Raw genomic sequence first — 26,467 nt, 5'->3', positions numbered from 1 at the left:
ATTTTGAATGCGAATTTTCTTGGGAGATGGTCCACGACTTTTGTCAGATACTCAGAGGAGCCCATGACCCCAAAAAGGTTAAATAAAAGCTAATGTTTAAAAATATTTTGGTATATATTTATTTTAAAAATTAATATGTTTCATTTTGACTATATATATATATATATATATATATATATATACACAGGCTTACTTGAACATGTACTTTTGGGACAGTTTGTATGATAGAGACTACAGGTTTGTGTGAAAGTCACAGTTTACTCATATACAGATCTGGTAGTTTTTAAGTTGGTGAAATTTGTCCTTGATACCCTTCTACCTTCTTACCTGTTTTTGTAATCCTAGTATCCTGGCCTTGAGGTCCAGAGCCTCATTTTACTGGCCCTTAAATGCTCCAAAATTACCCACTTTTTTCCTTTGCTTCCAGTCCCCCTATCTTCATCTGCTGTCCAAAGTACCATGCTAATCCTAATCAGTGGAAAGCAGTTTTATTAATTTATTTAAAATATTTGAATGGATGAATAAAATATTTGAATATTTGAATGGATTAGTTTGGTTTCATATTTTACTCAAATATTCAGAGAAACTTCTCTTAGGCTCCTATCTTTGAATTCCTTTCTGTTGTGGGTGCAAGTGCTGGGGCTGGTGTTGCAGGTAGTAAAATAATTTACCAAAACAGTCGTAGGTTTTTTTAAAAAAAGGAAGATTTATTAGAGAAAGTATGAAGATACAAAGATACGTTGCAAGGGTGCAAGGTGCAGCACAGCAGAGAAGGGGCTGTCTGTAAAGAGGAAGGGGCAGGAGGGGCCTAAGTGCAGGATGAGGTTATGTTCCTGGGGCTACGTGCTCCCCTTCCCTATTGTTGCTTACCTATCAGGATTCCACATTCCCCCCCAACAGAACAACAATGACAAGTCTTTGACATTGGGAGTGGAAGTCTCATCTCCCAACCACATCCTGCTAACTATGGGTATGGCACTGACCCTGCCAATGGCTGTTGGTCTGTCAGGAGACTCTGTGGGTCATTGTCCTGGATTGTGGGACTTAGGATATTGTATTGGATCTTTTTTTCTTTCTTTCTTTCTTTTTTTTTTTTTAGATGAGTCTCGCTTTATCGCCCAGGCTGGAATCCGGTAGCATGATCTTGGCCCATTGCAACCTCCACCTCGAGGGTTCAAGCAGTTCTCATGCCTCAGCCTCCCAATTAGCTGTGACCACAGGTGCACACCACCATGCCTGGCTACTTTATTGTATTAGTAGAGATGGGGTTTCACCATGTTGACCAGGCTAGTCTCAAACTCTTGACCTCAAGTGATCCTCCTACCTCAGCCTCCCAAAGTGCTGGGATTATAGGCATGAGCCACGGTGCTCAGCCAGATATCAGATCTTGTTGGAGGCAGGGCTTATCAGAGAGGGAGAGCACGTTAAGACATAACTAGCATTCAACTGAATCCAGGGAAGATTCATAAAGGTAGCAGGCATCATTGGGGAGAGACTGATATCCCGTTTGCAGTGTCATTTGTAGGTGAAACTGTAGAATTCTAGAATAGAAAGCTTTGTTTTTTAAGCCAGGTATCAAAAAGGCAAAAAACCTTTTGCAATGTGACTTTTTGTCCTTATTGGAAGCCCATTTGGGTAACCTGGAAGTCAAACTTGATGAAAAAGTGTTTGAATTTAATTAGACACAACATAGGGAGCAAATTTTAGAGAGACTATTATGCTTTAATTACATACAATATTCTTTTTATAAATTTCCTGTCACAATTTTCTCATGACTTACATAGACCATCTATTATATGCTTGGACTTTTTTTGACTTGTCCTGAACATCCCTTATTTTTAAACAACCAGTTATTTTACTTTAGGACAAGAAATTACCATACAAGATTCTTTCTCATATAAAATACTTTTTTATAACCTTCCTTACCAACAATACCTTTTTACCATTATAACCTTTAATTAGGCAGAAATTATTTTTCTTCTGTTAGTGAGTTATGGTTTGTATTATATGTTGCTGTGTGAGCCTGTGAAGGGGGGCAGATAGGGAAGTTTTCTACATACTGTAGAAGTTATCCCCCTTCAAGAGATTGCTCAGTTAGATTTCCTGCTAGGGTCTATCTGAGTAAGTGTGGGCTATTTTTAAGCCCAGGGATAGGACTATCTAGGTTGAAGTTATTGGTTAAAGATTTAGGTAGCTTTCCCGGGAGAAATAGGGCTTTAGAGGGAAAGATTAATTCAGAGATTGGGTAAATATTAAGCAGACAACCATCTTGGAAAGTATATTTTTGCCCCAAAGGGGTGTGGAATATTTAGACATTACCCAGGACTGGTGGGAGAATGGTAATTGGTCCCTTAAGTAATATAAAGGGGTGTGATTTTTTTCTTTTGGATGGAGAGAGGGAGTGCATTTGCCCCCATTACCCAACAGAATTTGGAGGAGTGTTGCTCAGGGAAGGAGATTAGTACAGAGTAGGCAGCTCTTGAACCCAAAAGGGAAATTTATAATTTCATTTGCATCCTGCAGAGTTACCCTTGGCTTTGTTTTGTTGATGCCAATGTCTGATTTGGAAGCCAGGTAGAGCAGAGAGACCCCTCAGCTCAAGGCCATCAGTGTTTGGGATTGTCCTGGGGGCCCTTTGGCCCTCAGGTAATGACTGAGCATGTGACAGGGACAAACTGTACAGGGTTCTTTCCCATGTATCTCATTGGGGCAGTTTGCCTTCTAGTGGCCTGGCCTTCTGCACTGGTGGCAGTTACCTGGAGGAGTGTCCTTAGGGCAACCTGGAGGAGGCTGGGGGCTTATAAAACAGCCAGCAATTGAACCTGACTTGTGTTCCTGTGTTTTTCTTTCTCTTTAGCCCTGTCCTCCTCATTCTACTCTCAATTATAAAAGACTGAGGAGGTTAATTTGAGGATTTCTTGCATAGCAGTCATGCTAAAAGAAAATTAGACATTTCTTTTTGAGAGTCTGAGGGTTAAATTTATCCCAGTGCTTTAAAATGCAGCCCAGGGGTGAGTCTGAGGGAATTGAGGGGCTTTGTCCCATGATGGGACTGTAAAAAATGTCTGCTGGGGATGCAAACTGCAGTTTCTCCCAGGGCATCCCTCCAAGGGATAAGGGATCCGCTCACATCTGCTGAGGGACTTCTCGATGCACTTTCCAAAGGGGCATTCCACCTACTGGCAAGGATCTCCTGGCACTAGGGCCTTACACTGGATGAACACTAGGTGAGAGACCCCAGGTTAGTCTAGGTACAAATTGCGCTGGGTGCTCAATCCAGGTAGGAGGGGAAAGGGTTGAGGGAAGACTCACTGTCCTGGTGCTGTTTGGGATTACCTGGCTTAAGATATCTAGAGCAGGAGGATTGGCTGCCTTATGTGGGAGAGTGAGAAAGAGGATATCTGAGTTCCACCAAATGTGTATAGGTTAGCCTTGGTCGAGCTTCTGCCGCCAGTTACGCCGAACTTAGGGTTTGGGGACTTTTGACCAGAAAGGATAAGCTCTCTCCTATCCTTTCTGGATAAGGCAGCCAAATCTGTTCAGGCCCTAGCCTTCAGGTTACACCAGGGAGTGGCCCTGGCCAGCTGTCATTCATTGCTGGAGGAATACTAGACTTTGTCCGCCAGAAGACTAAAAAGGAAAGCAAACTTTGAACTCTTACCCGATTGGGTAGCAAGTCAGACATCTTTTTACTGGCCCTGGCCAGGAACCTTCAGTGTTCTCCAGGCTTGGGCACTGTCCATCAAGAGACTGGAGTTGGAGGAGACGAAAAGCAGACAGTAAGAGAGAGCTCCCCAAGCAGTCCCCAGGCACTCCCCAGAAGGGCCACCAAAATGTTGCAGGTGCCACTGGCTGGGGCCAGTGTCATGGACAGTAAAGGATTTACCAAGACAGTTGTAGGTAAAGACAGGCAGATTTAGAGAAAGTACGTAGATATATTTAGAGGAAGTATGTATTAGAGAAAGTTATGAAGATATGATACTGGCAGCACAGCAGAGAAGGGGCTGTCTACTAAGGGGCAGGAGCTGGAGGGAAGTTTTTGTTTTGTTTGTTTTGTTTTGTTTTCTTTTGTTTTTTTGAGACAGAGTCTTGCTTTGTCGCCCAGGCTGGAGTGCAGTGGCATGATGTCCACTCACTGCAAGCTCCGCCCCCCCAGGTTCATACCATTCTCCTGCCTCAGCCTCCCGAGTAGCTGGGAGTACAGGTGCCTGCCACCACGCCCGTCTAATATTTGTGTATTTTTAGTAGAGACGGGGTTTCACCATGTTTGCCAGGATGGTCTCAATCTCCTGACCTCGTGATCCGCCCGCCTCAGCCCCCCAAAGTGCTGGGATTACAGGCGTGAGCCGCCGCGCCCGGCCGTGGAGGGAAGTTTTATAGGGTCATGACAAAGGAGCCGTGTATGGGTGAGGTATTTGGGAACAGAATGTTGTGCCAGCAGGTTGTTTGTGGTTAGTTGTCTCTTGGAGCAATTTTTCTCCCCCGCCTGGGAACCCTTCCTTGTTGCTTACTAATCAGGACTCCACACTTTGCATCATTTAGTCCTCAAGTTTTTAACGTTTAAAAAAAATGCTTCTGGAATTTCAGAAAAATGTAAGAAAAGTTAAGTAAACACTTTAAAATTATATGGGGAAATATTTTAGGCAGGGCATCTAAGGGCCTAGAAGACTGTCCTATGGAACCAGTCCCCATTGTTTCCCTTGTTCTTTTCTACTTTTTGAGTAGCAAATTCTTTCATTAAAAAATTTTAGAGACCTTTAATTATAAAAATAATGTAACCAATGCACAAAAATAATGCACACCAAATGATGCATATATATAAAAAAGTGATAGTCCCCTCCTCCTCACTTTTCCATTCATTTACTTTTCAGAATAACTTTTAACAGTTCCATGTGCATACATTATACCTTGAAAAAAAGATCAATCACTTTTTATTACAGTTATCTTCTTTTTTTAAACTGTATCTTGGCGTGTTTGTAAGATAGGACATAAACATCTCTTGTTACTTTAATGCTTGCATTGTAATCTGTTGTATGATTATCATGATGTGTTTATACATATTCCTATTGAAAAATATTTACTTTCCAGTTTTTGCAGTTAAGGTACTGTGGTGGTAAGCATTGTTCTACATACTCTTGCATATTTGTCTTTTTTTTGTTGGGGGTCACTGTTTCCTTCATATGGGGGGTTTTCCTCAAATATCTGACGATCTGTATCTACTCATTTGAGAGTGAGGAACTAAAATTCGTGGGATTCATAGGATCAAAAACTTTTTTTATTTCATTGTGTGGTCACAGAGTGTCAATCTCTGTAGACATTTTCATTTGAGCCCACCAATCTCCTCCTTGTGAATACTACTCTTGCATATTTGTATGAATATTTCTGTAACAGAATTTTTTTTTTTTTTTTTTTTTTTGAGATGGGGTCTCATTCTGTTGCCAGGCTGGAGTGCAGTGGCACAATCTCGGCTCACTGCAACCTCTGCCTCCTGGGTTCAAGCGATTCTCCTGCCTCAGCCTCCCGAGTAGCTGGGACTACAGGCGTGTGCCACCACGCCCAGCTAATATTTTGTATTTTAAATAGAGACAGGGTTTTACCATGTTAGCCAGGATGTCTCGATCTCCTGACCTCCTGATCTACCCGCCTCAGCCTCCTAAAGTGCTGGGATTACAGGCGTGAGCCACCGCGCCCGGCCTTCTTTAACAGATTTCTGAAAGTGGAATTACTCGGTCAAGGAGAACATGATTCTTATTTTTGATGAATACAGCCATGTTTTCTGCCAAAATAGTTGACTGCATTTGTACTTTTTCCACATATGGTATATGAAAGCACCCATATCCTCACTCCATCCACACTGTTTATTTTCATTATATTTTTGCTAATATAACAGACTAAAACTATCTCATTTTTATTTATATTTTCCTGAGCACTCGTGAGATTGAGCATTCGTTAGTGTTTATTAGATATTAGAATTTCCTTTTTGATGGCGTGTTAGATACACTAACCAATTTTCTGCTGTCTCATTGGATTGTGCAAGGGCTTTTATATTTTTATGAATGCTGACTCTCTGGGTTGCAGATATTTTCCCTCATTTGTCATTTTGCTTTTAATTTGAATGTCTTATGCTTCACAAGAGTTTATATATATTTTTACTATGGCAAAATATGTAAAATTTACTATTTTTAGATGTTTAGTTCAGTGGCATTAAATATATTCACATTGTTGTGCAATTATTACCATCATCCACATTTAGAACATTTTTATCATCCCAAACAAACTCTACCCATTAAACAATAATAGCCTCACATAAGAAGCATCATACGATATTTGTCCTTTTGTGTCTGACATGTTTCACTTAACATGAAACATGAAGTAATATCTTCAAGGTTCATTCATGTTGTAGCATGTGTCAGAATTTCATTCCTTTTGAAGGCTGAATAATATTCCATTATATGTATATACCATATTTTGAAATCCATTCATTGGCCAGGCACGGTGGCCCACACCTATAATCACAGCACTTTGGGAGGCCAAGGCGGGTGGATCACCTGAGGTCAGGAGTTTGAGATCAGCTGGCCAACATGGTGAAACCACATCTCTACTAAAAATAAAAAAATTAGCCAGGCATGGTGGCACACGCCTGTGGTCCCAGCTACTCGGGAGGCTGAGACAGGAGAATCACTTGAACCTGGGAGGTGGAGGTTAGAGTGAGATGAGATTGAGCCACTGCACCACTCCAGCCTGGGCAACAGAGCAACACTCCATCTCAACAACAACAATAACAACAACCACAATGACAACAACAAAATCCATTCATTCATCTGTCATCTGTTGCTTCTACCTTGAGACTATTGTGAATAATGCTACTGTGAACATGTGTTATACAAGTTATGTGTTCTACTTGCTTTCAGTTCCTTTGTGTAGCCTGGGCATGGTGGCTCATGCCTGTAATCCCAGCATTTTGGGAGGCCCAGACAGGAAGATTGCTTGAGGCCAGGAGTGTGAGACCAGCCTGGGCAACATAACCTATAGAGATAGCGAGACCCTATCTCTACTAAAAAAAACCAAAAAAACCCCAGGAAACTGCTGGTGTCTTTTGGGTATACAATCAGAAGTGGAATTGTTGGGTCCTATAGTGATTCTTTGTTTAATTTTTTGAGGAACCATCACGTCGTTTTCCACAGTGGCTGTAGCAGTTTACATTCTCACCAGCAATGCTCAAGGGCTCAATTTCTACACTGTTATTTCCTGGTGCTTTTTTTTTTTTTTTTTTTTTTTTTCAAAAAAATGATAATCATTCGAATGAGTATGAAGTGGTTGTGGTTTTGATTTGCATTTCCCCAATAATTAGGGATGTTGAGCATCTTTTCCTGTTCTTATTGCCTATTTGTCTATGTTCTTTGGAGAAATGTTTATTGAAGTCCTTTGCCTATTTTTACAATTGGGTTATTTCTTTTGTTGTCAAGTTGTTAAGAGTTCTTTATGTATTCTAGATATTAATCTCTTATGTGATATATGACTTGCAAATATTTTCTCCCATTGATACATTGCCTTTTCACTCTGTTGATAGTGTACTTTGATGCACAAAAGTAATTTTGATGAAATTCATTTTATTTTTTCTTTTGTTGACTGTGCGTTTAGTGTCCTATTCAATAAATAATTGCAAATTCAAGTGTTATGAAGGATTTCCCCTGTTTAATTCTAAGAGATTTATAGTTGTTAGCTCTTATGTTTAGACCTTTGATCCATTTTGATTTTTATGTGTAATGTAAGGTAAGAGTTTATATTTTTAAGTAGTTTGGTTCTTTATGACTTCTAGATTTCATCCCGTATGTAGAAAGGGTCTCTTGACCTTACTGTGATAAATTTATACTTCTCTATTTTTTAGTACTTATCTTCTAAAGAAAGATTTTTTCTTTTAACATTTAGATATTCTACTTAGAATTACTTTTTGTGAGTGAAATGAGACTTTTTTTGTTTTGCTATTGGATAGCCAACTTTTCCAAACTGTCCCATTGAATATGTTCCCTTTATTATGTACTGAGTTCCCATATGTATTTTGATCGGTTTCTGGATTCTGAATAATGTTTATTCCTATATAAATATCATTTTATTTTTTAATTACTATAAATTTATTATACATTCTGGTAGGACAAATAACCCCCATGATTTTCCTCTGCAGTCACTGGGCTATATTAGTACTTCCCTTCCCTCCCTTTCTCTTCTCTTCCCTTCTCCCCTCCCCTCCCCTCCCCTCCTTCCTCTCCCTCACTCTCTCCCTCTTCTTTTTTTTTCTTGAGACACAGTGTTGCTGTGTTACCCAGGCTGGAGTGCAGCCTTGACCTCCTGGGATCAAGTGATCCTCTGCCTCAGCCTCTAGAGTAGCTGGGACCACAGGCATGTGCCAACACACCTCACTAATTTTTTTATTTTTTGTAGAAATGTAGTTTCTTTTTTTTTGTTGTTGAGATGGAGTCTCGCTCTGTCGCCCAGGCTGGAGTGCAGTGGCACGATCTTGGCTCACTGCAACCTCTGCCTCCCAGGTTCAAGCAATTCTCCTGCCTCAGCTTCCCGAGTAGCTGGGAATACAGGCGTGCGCCACCACGCCTGGCTAATTTTTTAAAAATTTTTTAGTGGGGACGGGGTTTCACCATGTTGGCCAGAATGGTCTCGATTTCTTGACCTTGTGAACCACCCGCCTCAGCCTCCCACAGTGCTAGGATTACAGGCATGAGCCACCGTGCCCAGCCAGAAATGTGGTTTCACCGTGTTGTCCAGGATGGTCTTGAACTCCTGGGCTCCAGTGATCCTCCCATCTTGGCCTCCCAAAGTGCTGCAATTACAGGCCTAAGCCACCACACCTGGCCTCTATACTACTTTCTGATTGTCTTTATTACTTCTCCATGCTTTCCCCTTCCTTACCTTCTCTTTCTCATTTGTTTTTCTCCTTCCAGTGTGTTCAGATGAATTCTCCTGAACTAATGCTGTTATTATATTATGATCCTTCACAGAAGCCTTCAGTGACTTTCCATTGCCTACAGGGTAGTCTGAACTAGGACTGATATTCATAGGCTTCCATGGTCAGGTCCCTAATTTCTCCACCTTTTTTCTCTACTCCCCTATAGGGAACTTTAGCTGAGCTGGGTTGTTTCCTAAATTCGCGGTTCAATTTCCTGCCCCAAATCCTCATCTGTTACTTCTTATCAGTTTTACCTTACCTAAAGGCTAATAGGGATCCAATTTGCTTCACAAATCTACTGATGGCATACTCATCTGGCATTTATCCAATCATGTCCTTAGTTATGTCCTTAATCATGTCCACTTACGCTACTGGTAAATGATACGGCAAATCAGTTTACCACTTAATAGTTTGGTAACCTGGGACAGGTTTTTCAAGTCTCTTAACCTTTTCTCATCCATAGAATGAGGTTAATCCTTAACCTCATGTGAGTTTAATTTCAGTGTTAAAAGATTTTATGTATGCACAGGCACACACATACATGAATTATCTGGCTTAGTAGGTACTTAGTAGATGTGAGTGAGTTCCTATCCTGAAGAGCAGGAAATTAATTTGTACAGTCTGCTTTTACTTAAAAAAAAAAACTTATAATGAACTTCAGGTATATGCAATTAGAGTAATTAAAATCCTTGGTGGATATACATAAATCTGATACATATTTATGAGCAGATGAGAAGATCATATATACAGAGGAGAAGGTCAGATCAGGAAAAAAAACACACAGGCTTAAAATGAAGGCAGGCTGGCTCAGAAAGGAGTATAGATTTTGACTGCTAAGGTAGGCCCAAGTGCCTATTAGATCTGAGTGCCTGAGATGATGCTAAAGGGTACTTGTTTCCTTTAAAGAAGGCTTATTTGTGTTAACCAATGTACCTCATGCCTACGTGAATCAATACCTGGCTGATTCTTTTCCCTGAGGATTTCTTCTTAATTTGGTCTGGTTTTTCACTTAACAGTTGGCTGTGTCCCCTTTGCTCAGGATCTCTTCCTATGACAGTTCTTAGGTAGTTGAATGTTGTCTGGATGAATTGTAGTTCTTGGTAACTGAAGAAGGACTATCTCAAGTTCCCCTTTGTTTCTGAATTTCCCTTGTGGAATGAAAGTCAAAAGTTGCATACAAAAGGGCTTCTGGACTGAGCCTTGATATCATTCCTTTCTGTGCTTTTGTGCTATAGTGGGATGATCTTGATCCAGGCTGAAGGCCAGCCAGGCCACCCTTATGGAGTGGAATGTATCTAGATGACTGGGTTGTTTTTGTTCAATGGTTAGAAACTATTTATTACTCTCAAATTGTCATGATCACCTGACCTCAGGTGATCCACCCGCCTCGGCCTCCCAAAGTGGTGGAATTACAGGAGTGAGCCATCATGCCTGGCCAATATGTACACTTTTGTAACTGGCTTCTTTCACCTAACAGAATGTTTTACAGGTTTGTCATATTGTACCAATTATCAGTGTAGTCATCCCTTGGTATCCTTGGCGGGACTGGTTCCAAGACACCATTCCCCTATCCCTGTTGTGGATACCAAAATTCCTGGATGCTCAAGTCCCTTATATAAAATGGCATATTAGCAAATGGCCTACACACATTATCCCTCCCACACATTAAATGCTCTCTAGATTACTTATAATACCTAGTACAATGTAAATGCTGTATAAGTAGTAGTCATATTGTATTTTTTTTTACATATATATCATTTTAAATTGTTGTATTGATGGGTTTTTTTTCTGAATATTTTCAGCCCGTAGTTGGTTGAATCTAGGGATGTGGAATCTGCAGATATGGAGGGCTGATTGCTTTTCATTGCTGAATAATATTCCATTTTAGGGATATACCACATTTATCTTTGCCTATTGATGGGAATTTGAGTTGTTTCCACCTTTTGGTTACTGTGAGTAGTGCTGTGAGCATTTATAGCATTAAGTTTTTGGGTGGACGTGTGTTTTTATTTCTTTTGGCTGTATATCTAGGAGTAGAGTTTCTGGATCTTATGTTTATTTTTAACCTTTTGAGGACCCGCCAGACTGTTTTCCAGAGTAGCTCTTTCATTTTACATTTCTACCAGCCATGTATAGGACTCTGGAGAAGAATTCTTATTTTTATTTTTTAGAGGCAAGGTCTTCCTCTATTGCCCAGGCTGGATTGCAGTGCCACAATCATAGTTCACTGTAATCTCAAACTCCTGGGTCTCAAGTGATCCTCCTGCCTCAGCCTTCCAAGTAGGTAGGACTATAGGCATGTACCAACACACTCAAAAAATTTTTTTTTCCGGTTAGGGATGGGGTCTCATTGTTTCTCAGGCTGGTGTTAAACTCTTGGCCTCAAGCAGTCCTCCTGCCTCAGCCTCTCAAAGTGCTGGCGTTATAGGCGTCAGCCACTGTGTCCAACACTATTTTTTGTTTTTGTTCTTCTTTTTGTTTTAATTATAGCCATCCTAGTAGATATGAAGTAGTATCTCATTGTGGTTTTGATTTGCATTTCCCTAATGGCTGATGATGTTGAATATCTTTTGATGTTTTTATTGGCTGTTTGCATACCTTTTTTAGAAAAATGTCCTTTCAGGTCCTTTGCCCATTTTAAATTTTGGTTGTCGGCTGGGTGCGGTGGCTCATTCCTGTAATCCCAGCACTTTGGGAGGCCAAGGCGGTGGATCATCTGAGGTCAGGAGTTTGAGGCTAGCCTGACCAACATGGTGAAACCCTGTCTCTACTAAAAATAAAACAGCCAAATGTCGTGGTGCATGCCTGTAATCCCAGCTACTTGGGAGGCTGAGGCAGGAGAATCACTTGAACCCGGGAGGCAGAGGTTGCAATGAGCCGAGATCACTCCATTGCACTCCAACCTGGGCAACGAGTGAAACTCCTCAGAAAATAAAAACAGTAATAAAATTGGGTCGTCTTTTCCTTATCCAATTGTAAGAGTTCTTTATATATTCTGGATACAAGTCCATATGGGGTACATAATTTGCAGACATCTTCTCCCATTCTCTGTGTTGCAGCATGTATCATTGTGAGTCATCCTTTTACTTTCTTGATGGTATCTATAGTTTTAGCTCTTACATTTAGATCTGCAATCCATTTTTAGTTAATTTTGAAGTCTAGAGTAAGAAAAGGATCCAACTTTGTTCTTTTGCATGTGGATATCTAGTTGTTGCAGCAGTTCAAGACATAAGAATACCTTTTGGATGGGGTTGTGTGCTATTTCAACTTGTTAGATCACAGTGTATATATTACTCAAATATATGGATATCCAGGACGTTACTGGATAACATACTGGTTAGGAAATATTTTCTGGTACCATTGGAAGTTGTAGGGGTTATTATTAATACTGAACAAAGGTAATTCCCTAAATACATATTAAGCATGTAGGTACTGTTAAGTACTGGGCTGCAAATATGAGTAGAACAATAGTCTTTGCTTTTCACAATCTAGTGGAGAAATAGACGTATAAATAAGCAATTAGAATAAGGTATTGTTCTTGTATTTGAACAAGATGCTGAGAAATAATCACTAACTGCTTGAAAATAATCAAAGGCAGATTTTCAATAGGAATTAATATTTAGGTTGAGTTTTTAAGAATGAGCTAAAAGTATACTAAAAGAATGAAGCAGAGAAGAGCAGTAGGAATAGCCTATGCACAGGTTTATGAAGAAAGCATGCCTCTGGGGAAAAACAAGTTGTTAGGCATAATTGTAATACAAGGAAGATGGAAGGTTGATGTGGGGGTAAAACTGGAAAGGAATAGGGTCAGATCTGTAAGCTTTGTATTTCCACCAATGTGCTCATGTTGAAATATTTGTGTATTATAACTTCTAATTGTTACATTTTATATACCTTTTTTTTAATGTCTTTTGTTTTTTATACAATATGCTGTTAATACTATAATACATAATCTGGAAATCAAATATATGGAGTGTATAATACAGATTTTACTGATAGAAGCATATTATAGAATTATGGAAAGTTGGAATGATTTTTTTTTTTTTTTTTTTTTTTTTTTTTTTTTTTTAGAGAGGGCATCTCGCTCCGTCGCCCAGGCTGGAGTGCAGTGGCGCAATCTTGGGTCACTGCAACTCCGCCTCTCGGGCTCACGCCATTCTCCCGCCTCAGCCTCCCGAGTAGCTGGGACTACAGGCACCCGCCACCACGCCCAGCTAGTTTTTTGTATTTTTTTTTTAGTAGAGACGGGGTTTCACCGTGTCAGCCAGGATGGTCTTGATCTCCTGACCCCGTGATCCGCCCATCTCGGCCTCCCAAAGTGCTGGGATTACAGGCTTGAGCCACCGCGCCCGGCCAGTTGTTGAATAATTTAAGTGGAGGAGGAAAAATAGCATATTTGTATTTTAGGAGGATAACGACGTAGAAGGATGGAAGGCTATTAAAACAGTCCAGGAAACATATTGTGAAGGGGTTAACTAAGTCAGTGATTTTTATCTTACTGAGGTCTTTGGTCCTCCAAAGTTATGACTTAGATTCTATCTTAGTTACCTAATGTTTATTGAGTAGGTAGAAAGATAAGTGGAAAGGATTGTTGGTGCCAAATTATGACGATTAGTACCATGCTGTTGTTACATAATTGCCATTACTGTCTTTTCTTTTGGAAAAAGAGCATCTTCCTCTCACCAACACTCACATTTTCCTCAGAAGTTATTTTTCCACTTCTTTATCTCATTTTTAAGGGATATTTTATTGATTTTTTAAATTTGTTGGGTTATGATTTATACACAGCAAAGTTTACAGAGCTCATGTATGTAATTGTTTTAACAAATGTATATACCCATGTTACCACCATTCATATAAAAATATAGAACATTTTCATTATCCCAGAAAGATTGCTTGTTTTTCAATCCACAGTTTTGACTTCTTTCACTGTATATTTTAGTTTTCCTGTTCTTGAGCTTTTATACCTAGACTCATACAGTGTGTACTCTTCATATCTAACTTTTTTGCTGAACATGATGATTTAAAAATTCACCATACTGTATGTATCATTCTTTTTATTCTGTAACTATACCACAATACACTATCCTTTCTCCTATTGGTGGGCATTTAAATTGTCTCCATTTCTGGATTATTGTTACCAAAGCTTCTGTAGAGAATTTTGTAGATATCTGCTTTCCTTTCTTTGGGTATATTCTTAGGAGTGGAGTTGCTAGGTTTTAGGGTGGTTACATGTTTTATTTTATTAATTTTTTATTAAATTAAATAAAATTTAATTTTATTAAAAACTGACAAATTATTTTCTAAAGTGATTTATCATTTTATGCTGTTAGCTGTGTATGAGATTTCAAGTTCTTTTGCGTTCTCGCTGACATTTGGCATTGTCAGATTTTTATATTGAGTCATTCTGTTGGGTGTGAAATGGAATCTCATTGTAGTTTTAGTTTGCATTTCACTGATGACTATTGATAGTAGTCATCTAGTAATCACAATTACTGTTTATTGGTCATTCATAGTGCTTTCTGCTGTCTATTCAAGTCTGCTCATTAAAAAATTTCGATTGTTCAATTTTTTAAATTATCCTCATATATCCTGGTTGTAAGTGCTTTTTTAGGTATGTATTTTGTTTTCCTGTAGTCCATGGCTTCCCCTAATCATTTTCTTTTTTTTTTTTTCTTAGAGGTAGGGTCTTGCTTTGTCACCCAGGCTGGAGTGCAGTGGTACGATCATAGCTCACTGCAGCCTTAAACTCTTGGTCTCAAGTGATCCTCCTGCCTTAGCCTCCCTAAGTAGCTAGGACTACAGGTGCACACCACCATGCCCAACTAATTATTTTGTAGAGACAGGGTCTTGTTGCCCAAGCCGGTTTCAAACTTCCGATCTCAAGTGATCCTCCCTGACTGACCTCCCAAAGAGCTGAGATGACAGGTATGAGCCACTGTGCCCAGCCACCTAATCATTTTCTTAACTGTGTCTTTTGATAAGCACAAATTTTATTTAGATGAAGTTCATTTTCTCTATTTTAATTTTATTGTTAGTGTTTTTTTTTAGTCTGGTCAAAGGAATCTTTGCCTATCCTAAGGTATTTGCAAGATCCCAAGATATTCTCATGTTTTCTTCCATGTGAATATTTAATTATTCCAGGACCATTTGTTGAAAAGACTATTATTTCCCCCCTGAATTCTGGTGGCATCTCTGTTGTGAAGTCAGGTGTAAGTGCGAATATTATTTCTGGACTCTATTTCATTGATCTGTTTGTCTGTCTTTATGCCAGTACTATAGTGTCTTAATTATTGTAGCCAAGTAAGTGTTAAAATCAGGTAGTATACTTATTCATCAAAATTATTTTAGCTGTTCTAGGGTCTTTGGATTTTCATATTAGTTTTAGAATCAGCTTGTCAATTTCTACAAAATGCCTGCTGCTAATGTTTTGATTGGGATCATGTTGAATATATAGATTAACTTGGGGAGAACTGACGTGTTCACAGTGTTGTGTCTTCCAATCCATGTATATGATGTATCTCTATTAGGTCTTTAATATCTCTCTGCAGTGTTTTGAAGCATTTTAGGTAGAGTTTTGCTCATCTTCCATTAAGTTTATTCCTAGATAATTTCTTTTTTTAATGGTAGTAAGGGGTATTTAAAAAAATTTCTTTTCCAAGCATTTGTTGCTAGTATATAAAATACAGGTGGTTATTATATATTGACCTTGAATTTCATAACTTTGTAAACTCATCAGTTTTAGTCATTTGTTTGTAGATTCTTTTGGATATTCTACATACATTATCAGGTAATCTGTGAATAGGGACAATTTTCTTTTAAATCTATACATTTATCTTTTATTTTCTGGTTAGGATCCTCAAAGGTAATTTTAATGAATTACTAGATCAATTTTGATGAACTAGAACTGTCATTTCTGGTTCTCATAGCAGGTATATGCCATACTGGAATTTGGTATCAAATGACTATATCCTGATGGAATTGAATATGGGATGTTAGAGTGTTGTTTATCAGTTGAGTCTGTTTTGGAGACAGAACTTGGTTGCCTTGTCACTTATTGAATACAATCAAATCTTCCTCTAGATAGATGTCAGTAAGGTTGACAATAGTACCAGAATCCAGAATTAGGGTCAGACAGAATTAGGGTCACTGCATCATTTAAAAGAGTACTTTAGATTTACTGCACACTTGAAAAGGAATTTCTCTCTCCTTTTCTGGACTTTCTTTTACCTCATTTTAGCCATAACTGCTTTATATTGGGCATTTCTTCTAGCAAAACAAGCTCTTATGTACATTATCATATTACTTACTGGCTCTTGAGCCTTTGGTATAGGCCATTGATGCCTTGATTTAACACAGGTCAACCTCATGGTAAAGAAACCCACCCCACACATAAAATTATGATTTTGGCCAGATGTGGTGGCTCATGCCTGTAATCCTACCACTTTGGGAGACTGAGGTGGGCAGATAACTTGAGGTCAGGAGTTCAAGACTAGCCTGGCCAACATAGTGAAACCCGGTCTCTACTAAAATACAAAATTAGCCAGGCGTGGTGGTGCATGCCTGCATTCCCAGCAACATGGGAGACTGATGCAGGAGAATCGCTTAAACCTAGGAGGCGGAGGTTGCAGTGAACCGAGATCACACCACTGCACTCCAGCCTGGGTGACAGAACGAGCCTTGGTCTCAAAAAAAAGAAAAAAATAAATTCTCTGCTCACTTTTGATGGGGTTGTTTTTTTCTTGTAAATTTGTTTATTTGTAGATTCTGGATCCATTAGCCCTTTGTCAGATGGATAGATTGCAAAATTTTCTCCCATTCTGTAAGTTGCCTGTTCACTCTGATGATAGTTTCTTTTGCTGTGCAGAAGCTCTTTAGTAATTAGATCCCATTTGTCAGTGTTGGCATTTGTTGCCATTGCTTTTGGTGTTTTAATCATGAAGTCTTTGCCCATGCCTATGTCCTAAATGGTATTGACTAGGTTTTCTTCTAGGGTTTCTATGGCTTTAGGTCTTATGTTTAAGTCTTTAATCCATCTTGAATTAATTTTGTATAAGGTATAAGGAAGGGGTCCACTTTCAGTTTTCTGCGTATGGATAGCCAGTTTTCCCAACACCATTTATTAAAAGGGAATCCTTTCTGCATTGCTTGTTTTGTCAGGTTTATCAAAGATCAGATGGTTGTAAATGTGTGGTGTTATTTCTGAGGCCTTCGTTCTGTTCCCTTGCTCTATATTTCTGTTTTGGTACCAGTACCATGCTGTTTTGATTACTGTAGCTTTGCAGTATAGTTTGAAGTCAAGTAGCGTGATGCCTCCATATTGCGGGATCTGGCCTGCAGCCTGCAATGGAACAGGGCTCTTTCTTTGTTCCCAGGCAGATCGGCAGATCGGCAGGTCGGGAAATAATAGACACACAAGATAGTGAAAGCTGGGTCCGGGGGGTCACTGCCTTCTGGTCCCACGGTGCCAACAATGCACTGGATATACCAGCATTTATTATTAAGTTTAGTGAGGGGAGGGTAGGTTAGTGAGGGATTTAGGGTCATTTGATTATGAGGTGAGATGGTCACGTGGGGATGAAGTGATTCTTTGACCTAACATCTGTGTGCAGAAGTACAATATACAGAGATAAGAATTTACAATATAGTGTGTGCATCAGTAATTTCTAACAGAGCCTTCAAACAGAAACACAGTCTTTCCATAACCTGTGATTAGCAAGATACTATTCCGCAGTAATAGTTGCAGCAAAAGCTGGTTACAAACAATCCATAGAAACAGGACATGAAGCTAGACAACCAGTTAGACCAGAAATTCTCAGAAGGGAGTATGCCTTAACCCTAAAGAGGCCTACAAGATCCATGGCAAGGTCAGGGCGTTTATAGCCCTGTCTTATCCATATGAACAGGCGCTCCTCAAGCGTCTGTTTATAGACTCTCCACAAGGGTCGCATTCTATTCCCAGAGCTATGAACATCTGCTTTTCTGGGATAGGAATCTTGGTGATGTGAAATGTCCCTGACTGCATGTCCATTCATAGGCTCTCTGCAGGGGAAGAACATCACGTGCTGTTGGCTCATTCTGGCAGTCCAACCTGGCATTGGCTTTACACAATCCTGCATGCAATTTTGTATTTACAATAATCAGGAGCATTTCATCTTTTATTCCATAGCAATAGTGTCAGGGGTCTCCCAACACCTCCAGCTTTGTTCTTTTGCTTAGGATTGTCTTGGCTATATGAGCACTTTTTTGGTTCCATATGACATTTAGTTTTTTCTAATTCTGTGAAGAAAGCCAATGGTAGCTTGATGGGGATAGCATTGAATCTATAAATTACTTTGGGCAGTGTGTCCATTTTCATAGTATTGATTCTTCTCATCCATGAGCATGGAATGTTTTCCATTTGTTTGTGTCCTCTCTTATTTCCTTGACCCAGCAATCCCATTACTGGGTCTATACCCAAAGGATTATAAATAATTATACTATAAAGACACAGGCACACGTATGTTTATTGCAGCACTGTTCNTAGTAATCACAATTACTGTTTATTGGTCATTCATAGTGCTTTCTGCTGTCTATTCAAGTCTGCTCATTAAAAAATTTCGATTGTTCAATTTTTTAAATTATCCTCATATATCCTGGTTGTAAGTGCTTTTTTAGGTATGTATTTTGTTTTTCCTGTAGTCCATGGCTTCCCCTAATCATTTTCTTTTTTTTTTTTTTCTTAGAGGTAGGGTCTTGCTTTGTCACCCAGGCTGGAGTGCAGTGGTACGATCATAGCTCACTGCAGCCTTAAACTCTTGGTCTCAAGTGATCCTCCTGCCTTAGCCTCCCTAAGTAGCTAGGACTACAGGTGCACACCACCATGCCCAACTAATTATTTTGTAGAGACAGGGTCTTGTTGCCCAAGCCGGTTTCAAACTTCCGATCTCAAGTGATCCTCCCTGACTGACCTCCCAAAGAGCTGAGATGACAGGTATGAGCCACTGTGCCCAGCCACCTAATCATTTTCTTAACTGTGTCTTTTGATAAGCACAAATTTTATTTAGATGAAGTTCATTTTCTCTATTTTTAATTTTATTGTTAGTGTTTTTTTTTAGTCTGGTCAAAGGAATCTTTGCCTATCCTAAGGTATTTGCAAGATCCCAAGATATTCTCATGTTTTCTTCCATGTGAATATTTAATTATTCCAGGACCATTTGTTGAAAAGACTATTATTTCCCCCCTGAATTCTGGTGGCATCTCTGTTGTGAAGTCAGGTGTAAGTGCGAATATTATTTCTGGACTCTATTTCATTGATCTGTTTGTCTGTCTTTATGCCAGTACTATAGTGTCTTAATTATTGTAGCCAAGTAAGTGTTAAAATCAGGTAGTATACTTATTCATCAAAATTATTTTAGCTGTTCTAGGGTCTTTGGATTTTCATATTAGTTTTAGAATCAGCTTGTCAATTTCTACAAAATGCCTGCTGCTAATGTTTTGATTGGGATCATGTTGAATATATAGATTAACTTGGGGAGAACTGACGTGTTCACAGTGTTGTGTCTTCCAATCCATGTATATGATGTATCTCTATTAGGTCTTTAATATCTCTCTGCAGTGTTTTGAAGCATTTTAGGTAGAGTTTTTGCTCATCTTCCATTAAGTTTATTCCTAGATAATTTCTTTTTTTAATGGTAGTAAGGGGTATTTAAAAAAATTTCTTTTTCCAAGCATTTGTTGCTAGTATATAAAAATACAGGTGGTTATTATATATTGACCTTGAATTTCATAACTTTGTAAACTCATCAGTTTTAGTCATTTGTTTGTAGATTCTTTTGGATATTCTACATACATTATCAGGTAATCTGTGAATAGGGACAATTTTCTTTTAAATCTATACATTTATCTTTTTATTTTCTGGTTAGGATCCTCAAAGGTAATTTTTAATGAATTACTAGATCAATTTTGATGAACTAGAACTGTCATTTCTGGTTCTCATAGCAGGTATATGCCATACTGGAATTTGGTATCAAATGACTATATCCTGATGGAATTGAATATGGGATGTTAGAGTGTTGTTTATCAGTTGAGTCTGTTTTGGAGACAGAACTTGGTTGCCTTGTCACTTATTGAATACAATCAAATCTTCCTCTAGATAGATGTCAGTAAGGTTGACAATAGTACCAGAATCCAGAATTAGGGTCAGACAGAATTAGGGTCACTGCATCATTTAAAAAGAGTACTTTAGATTTACTGCACACTTGAAAAAGGAATTTCTCTCTCCTTTTCTGGACTTTCTTTTACCTCATTTTAGCCATAACTGCTTTATATTGGGCATTTCTTCTAGCAAAACAAGCTCTTATGTACATTATCATATTACTTACTGGCTCTTGAGCCTTTGGTATAGGCCATTGATGCCTTGATTTAACACAGGTCAACCTCATGGTAAAGAAACCCACCCCACACATAAAAATTATGATTTTTGGCCAGATGTGGTGGCTCATGCCTGTAATCCTACCACTTTGGGAGACTGAGGTGGGCAGATAACTTGAGGTCAGGAGTTCAAGACTAGCCTGGCCAACATAGTGAAACCCGGTCTCTACTAAAAATACAAAAATTAGCCAGGCGTGGTGGTGCATGCCTGCATTCCCAGCAACATGGGAGACTGATGCAGGAGAATCGCTTAAACCTAGGAGGCGGAGGTTGCAGTGAACCGAGATCACACCACTGCACTCCAGCCTGGGTGACAGAACGAGCCTTGGTCTCAAAAAAAAGAAAAAAATAAATTCTCTGCTCACTTTTTGATGGGGTTGTTTTTTTCTTGTAAATTTGTTTATTTGTAGATTCTGGATCCATTAGCCCTTTGTCAGATGGATAGATTGCAAAAATTTTCTCCCATTCTGTAAGTTGCCTGTTCACTCTGATGATAGTTTCTTTTGCTGTGCAGAAGCTCTTTAGTAATTAGATCCCATTTGTCAGTGTTGGCATTTGTTGCCATTGCTTTTGGTGTTTTAATCATGAAGTCTTTGCCCATGCCTATGTCCTAAATGGTATTGACTAGGTTTTCTTCTAGGGTTTCTATGGCTTTAGGTCTTATGTTTAAGTCTTTAATCCATCTTGAATTAATTTTGTATAAGGTATAAGGAAGGGGTCCACTTTCAGTTTTCTGCGTATGGATAGCCAGTTTTCCCAACACCATTTATTAAAAGGGAATCCTTTCTGCATTGCTTGTTTTTGTCAGGTTTATCAAAGATCAGATGGTTGTAAATGTGTGGTGTTATTTCTGAGGCCTTCGTTCTGTTCCCTTGCTCTATATTTCTGTTTTGGTACCAGTACCATGCTGTTTTGATTACTGTAGCTTTGCAGTATAGTTTGAAGTCAAGTAGCGTGATGCCTCCATATTGCGGGATCTGGCCTGCAGCCTGCAATGGAACAGGGCTCTTTCTTTGTTCCCAGGCAGATCGGCAGATCGGCAGGTCGGGAAATAATAGACACACAAGATAGTGAAAGCTGGGTCCGGGGGGTCACTGCCTTCTGGTCCCACGGTGCCAACAATGCACTGGATATACCAGCATTTATTATTAAGTTTAGTGAGGGGAGGGTAGGTTAGTGAGGGATTTAGGGTCATTTGATTATGAGGTGAGATGGTCACGTGGGGATGAAGTGATTCTTTGACCTAACATCTGTGTGCAGAAGTACAATATACAGAGATAAGAATTTACAATATAGTGTGTGCATCAGTAATTTCTAACAGAGCCTTCAAACAGAAACACAGTCTTTCCATAACCTGTGATTAGCAAGATACTATTCCGCAGTAATAGTTGCAGCAAAAGCTGGTTACAAACAATCCATAGAAACAGGACATGAAGCTAGACAACCAGTTAGACCAGAAATTCTCAGAAGGGAGTATGCCTTAACCCTAAAGAGGCCTACAAGATCCATGGCAAGGTCAGGGCGTTTATAGCCCTGTCTTATCCATATGAACAGGCGCTCCTCAAGCGTCTGTTTATAGACTCTCCACAAGGGTCGCATTCTATTCCCAGAGCTATGAACATCTGCTTTTCTGGGATAGGAATCTTGGTGATGTGAAATGTCCCTGACTGCATGTCCATTCATAGGCTCTCTGCAGGGGAAGAACATCACGTGCTGTTGGCTCATTCTGGCAGTCCAACCTGGCATTGGCTTTACACAATCCTGCATGCAATTTTGTATTTACAATAATCAGGAGCATTTCATCTTTTATTCCATAGCAATAGTGTCAGGGGGTCTCCCAACACCTCCAGCTTTGTTCTTTTTGCTTAGGATTGTCTTGGCTATATGAGCACTTTTTTGGTTCCATATGACATTTAGTTTTTTCTAATTCTGTGAAGAAAGCCAATGGTAGCTTGATGGGGATAGCATTGAATCTATAAATTACTTTGGGCAGTGTGTCCATTTTCATAGTATTGATTCTTCTCATCCATGAGCATGGAATGTTTTTCCATTTGTTTGTGTCCTCTCTTATTTCCTTGACCCAGCAATCCCATTACTGGGTCTATACCCAAAGGATTATAAATAATTATACTATAAAGACACAGGCACACGTATGTTTATTGCAGCACTGTTCACAATAGCAAAGACTTGGAACCAACCCAAATGTCCATCAGTGATAGACTGGATTAAGAAAATGTGGTACATATATACCATGGAATACTATGCAGCCATAAAAAATGATGAGTTCATGTCCTTTGTAGGGACATGGATGAAGCTGGAAACCATCATTCTCAGCAAACTAACACAGGAACAGAAAACCAAATGCTGCATGTTCTCACTCATAAGTGGGAGTTGAACAATGAGAACACGTGACACAGGGAGGGGAACATCACACACTGGGACCTGTTGGGGGAGGAGAGGGCCAGGGGAGGGATACCTAATGTAGATGATGGGTTGATGAGTGCAGCAAACCGCTATGGCACATGTATACCTATGTAACAAACCTGCATGTTCTGCATGTGTATCCTAGAACTTAAAGTATAATAAAAAAAATTATGATTTTGGATGTGTATCATACATGACAGTTCAAATCCTAATGAAAAGATTGATATTTGATGTACTTATGTAATAATACATAGGACACTTAAAATAGGATTTCATTTAATTTAGAATTATAAATATCTTTCCAGGAATATATATAAAACATTCAGGTGTTTACACTAGGGATGGCCATGAAAACATTTTTAAAATAGTAACTCACAGATCTGTTGCTTATACATTTTCAGTCTAGTTTGGGGCTATCTGTGCTTAGCTAGTTGCTTGGTTGGTATTTCCTGCCTTGTAGTGGTGCTATGCTGTAATGACTGTTTACTTCTCCATTGGAAAAAGTAGCTATGGGAGATTAGAAGCCCTGTGGGAAAAATCCTTTTTTATGGTTAGGGTTATTATAACTAAGGAACTCTTTGGAACTCTTAGTTAATATATGTTTTCCATTCAAGAAGTTGCTGTTCAAATGGAAAGACTTGAATGCCAAAGCTTGATAAGGAAGCAGGAATCTGTTAAATAGGTGCTACGGGTGTCATGCCATTAAATTGATTGTGCAGACTGCTTCTTTGTGAAGCAGTTTCTGGTGTCAAATAATGTTATATGCTGTATTATTAATATACAGTGATGTATTCATGATTTTATATAGAGACATCCTGGAAAAAATTATTAATCTTTGTAAGTCACTTGATAGTTAATATTCTAGGAGAAATTTCTTTTAAAGGAACACTGTGATAAATCATTTATAAAATAATTTTCTCTTGGTTGTATTCACTTTTATGTTTTTCTTTTTTCTTTGATTGTATGGAGGATATTTATAGGGCAGAAAAAGGGGAAAATACCCCTGTCGTTAGTAAATATAATGATAGCTGTTGATTAAGGTAAATATTTTTCCATTTTATTGTTACATGTAGGGTATATTTACTTCTGGCACATGGGAAGAGAAATCAGATGAAATTTCCTTTGCTGACTTCAAGTTCTCAGTCACTCATCATTATCTTGTACAAGAGTCCACTGATAAAGAAGGAAAGGATGAGTTATTAGAGGGTAAGTTATTTCTGTATAATAATAATTAACTTCTAACTTTTAAGATTGGCTGTAATTTTGAATGACGAATTTAGTTTTCTTCTGTAGTGTGAGTTCCTCTGGAACTGTTTTACATTGGCAAAGTTGTTTCACCACATCTGAGGTAGAGGATGAATTACAGTTTCATTCATTTTTTAATTAATTAAATCAGCTCATATTTATTGAGTACCTAACATGTACCAGGTACTCTTCCAAGCCCTGTAGAACCCAAACTTAAATGAAACTTACATTCCAGTAGGGAAGATAAGATACATAAGTAATTAACACTAATAGGTAAAAAGTGATAAGTGCATCCTGAAGTACAGATAAAGTTCTGTTGGAATTCAGAGGAGAAAAGATCACTTTTAATTGGGAAATTAGAGAAGGAGAATTAAGCAAGTAACTTTGGCTTTGAAGGATTACAAATAAAGGAAAATCTATTGATTAGAGGGTAGTATTTTGGATTTACTCCAGATTTTGGAGTCAAAACAAGTGGATTAAAATTTTATTTTTTCTACTTGCTAGTTAGTTGACCCTTCTAAGCTTGAGTTATTTCAATTGTAAAATGAAGTAATACTACCTGAAGGGCTAAGTGCAGATTTAATGAGATACTACCTGAAGGGCTAAGTGCAGATTTAATGAGATACTACCTAAGCAACTATCTCAGTACCTGACCCATGCCAGGTACTCAATAAATGGTGTCTATGATTGTTAATAGGTCAAATCATCCAAAATCTTCTGTCCTTAGATGAACTAGTGCATAACAGTGAGTGAGCAAGATACTGAATAAAAATGAACTTTGGAGCTGCCAGTCAAATACCCTTCTTCATTCACTAAGCAAATAAATAGGTAGAATGTGTTAAATTTTTTCTGATCATAGTGGATTATCATTTGTAAGCCCAGACCTGAAAACAATCTGTGCTTTTTCTTGTGTGGGAATAGAATTATGTCACTTTTTCTATTATGTATATTCTTCTTAGAAACAAAACAATTAGATAACATGTGCATTCAGATTCATAAACCAGGGCAGATAACACTAACCATATATACATATATGGAAGGAATTATACAGCAAAATAAAATAATTAAGCCAGAATGTGAATATGAGAACTTTAAGATGAGGGAAGTGTGTGCAATTGGTGGGAGGTCTCATAATGGCCAGCAATTTTCAGGTTCAACATTCTGCCAATTAATGAAGAAACTATTCAGTAGCGAAAATTTAAGTGCTGTTAATTTAAGGGAAGACTATACATCAAGGAAAAACTGCTGTAGTAAGGAGGCTTAGAATCAGGTCTGAGATGAATAGATGAAGGAGACTGTGGTACAAGGAAGGCGAATGATTTTTTTCTTTTTTTTTTTTTTTTTGAGACGGAGTTTCACTCTTGTTGTCCCCGCTGGAGTGCAATGGCGCGATCTCGGCTCACTGCAACCTCCGCCTCCCGGGTTCAAGCAGTTTTCCTGCCTCAGCCTCCCAGGTTGCTGAGATTACAGGCACCAACCACCACGCCCAGTTATTTTTTGTATTTTTAGTAGAGACAGGGTTTTGTTGTATTGGCCAGGCTGGTCTTGAACTCCTGACTTCAGGTGATCCTGCCTCAGCCTTCCAAAGTGCTGGGATTACAGGCGTGAACCACTGGGCCCAGCGAAAGGTGAATGAATTTTAAGCTAGTTAAGGCATCGTTGCATGTGTACATATAAAGTGCAGTTTTCTTTTAATTTGGTTGATTGAGGCTGTAACTAATGGTGGGAGTTACAAGCCAAACCATCAGCTCAATTTTACAGATACTCATTTAAAACTATATTATCAGACGTCAGGAGATTTGAGCACTAATCATTTGTTTTGTTGGAGTTGCCTATTGCTTTTGGTCTGAAAAGCATCAAATCGTTAGCATTCTCTTTAGTCTTTTAGCAAAATAAAAAGTATAGATTTGCTAAGCAATGATAGCTATACAACAAAATTGTTTTTATGAATGGATACTATTTTTTATGCATTGAATTTATCATGTGTTTATGAGTATAATGATCTTTGATGTTAGTACCTTAACATGGATAGTAATGTAAGTGTATAAACATGGTTTAGAAGTGGGAAGCCAGGTAGAAGTTTTACAAGAACATTTAAGATGGACAGGGGGCCTAAAAAGGCTTGCTATGGAAGGTTATACAGAGTTGACGTATCTCTAAACAGAATGTTGAAGAAAAGTAGAGGCAAGGTAAGGCCAAGAAGAATAAATAAAACAAAGCTTTCTGGTAAGGGTGAGGAATTGTGTGAGTCATGACTCAGAAGCAAAAAAATATTTTATTTTATTTTATTTTTTATTTATATTATTTATTATTTATGTTGAGACGGAGTCTCGCTACTGCTGTGGCCCAGGCTGGAGTGCAGTGGCGGATCTCAGCTCACCTGCACAGAGTGCTCTCCTCCGGGTTACGGGGCCATTCTCATCCCGA

The 26,467-nt window shown here is 38.8% G+C and overlaps 1 protein-coding gene across 3 annotated transcripts in view; it reads left to right on the top strand.

The window, feature by feature from the left end:
- The window catches only part of RAB3GAP1 (RAB3 GTPase activating protein catalytic subunit 1), a 121,323-nt gene that overhangs the window by 17,254 nt on the left and 77,602 nt on the right, over positions 1-26,467 (top strand). For all 3 annotated transcript variants that reach the window (XR_001888443.1, XM_017888484.1, XM_017888483.1), the window contains exon 4: positions 23,869-24,001. Coding sequence is in view for 2 of the 3 variants with exons in the window: in XM_017888484.1 (XP_017743973.1) it covers positions 23,869-24,001 (133 nt within the window). In the remaining variant the exon portion in view is untranslated. The remainder of the gene's footprint in view (positions 1-23,868; positions 24,002-26,467) is intronic.

Source organism: Rhinopithecus bieti, unplaced genomic scaffold (assembly GCF_001698545.2).
Source record: "Rhinopithecus bieti isolate Rb0 unplaced genomic scaffold, ASM169854v2 scaffold_15296, whole genome shotgun sequence".
NCBI lineage: Eukaryota > Metazoa > Chordata > Mammalia > Primates > Cercopithecidae > Rhinopithecus > Rhinopithecus bieti.
This window is presented reverse-complemented; position numbering and strand designations above follow the sequence as displayed.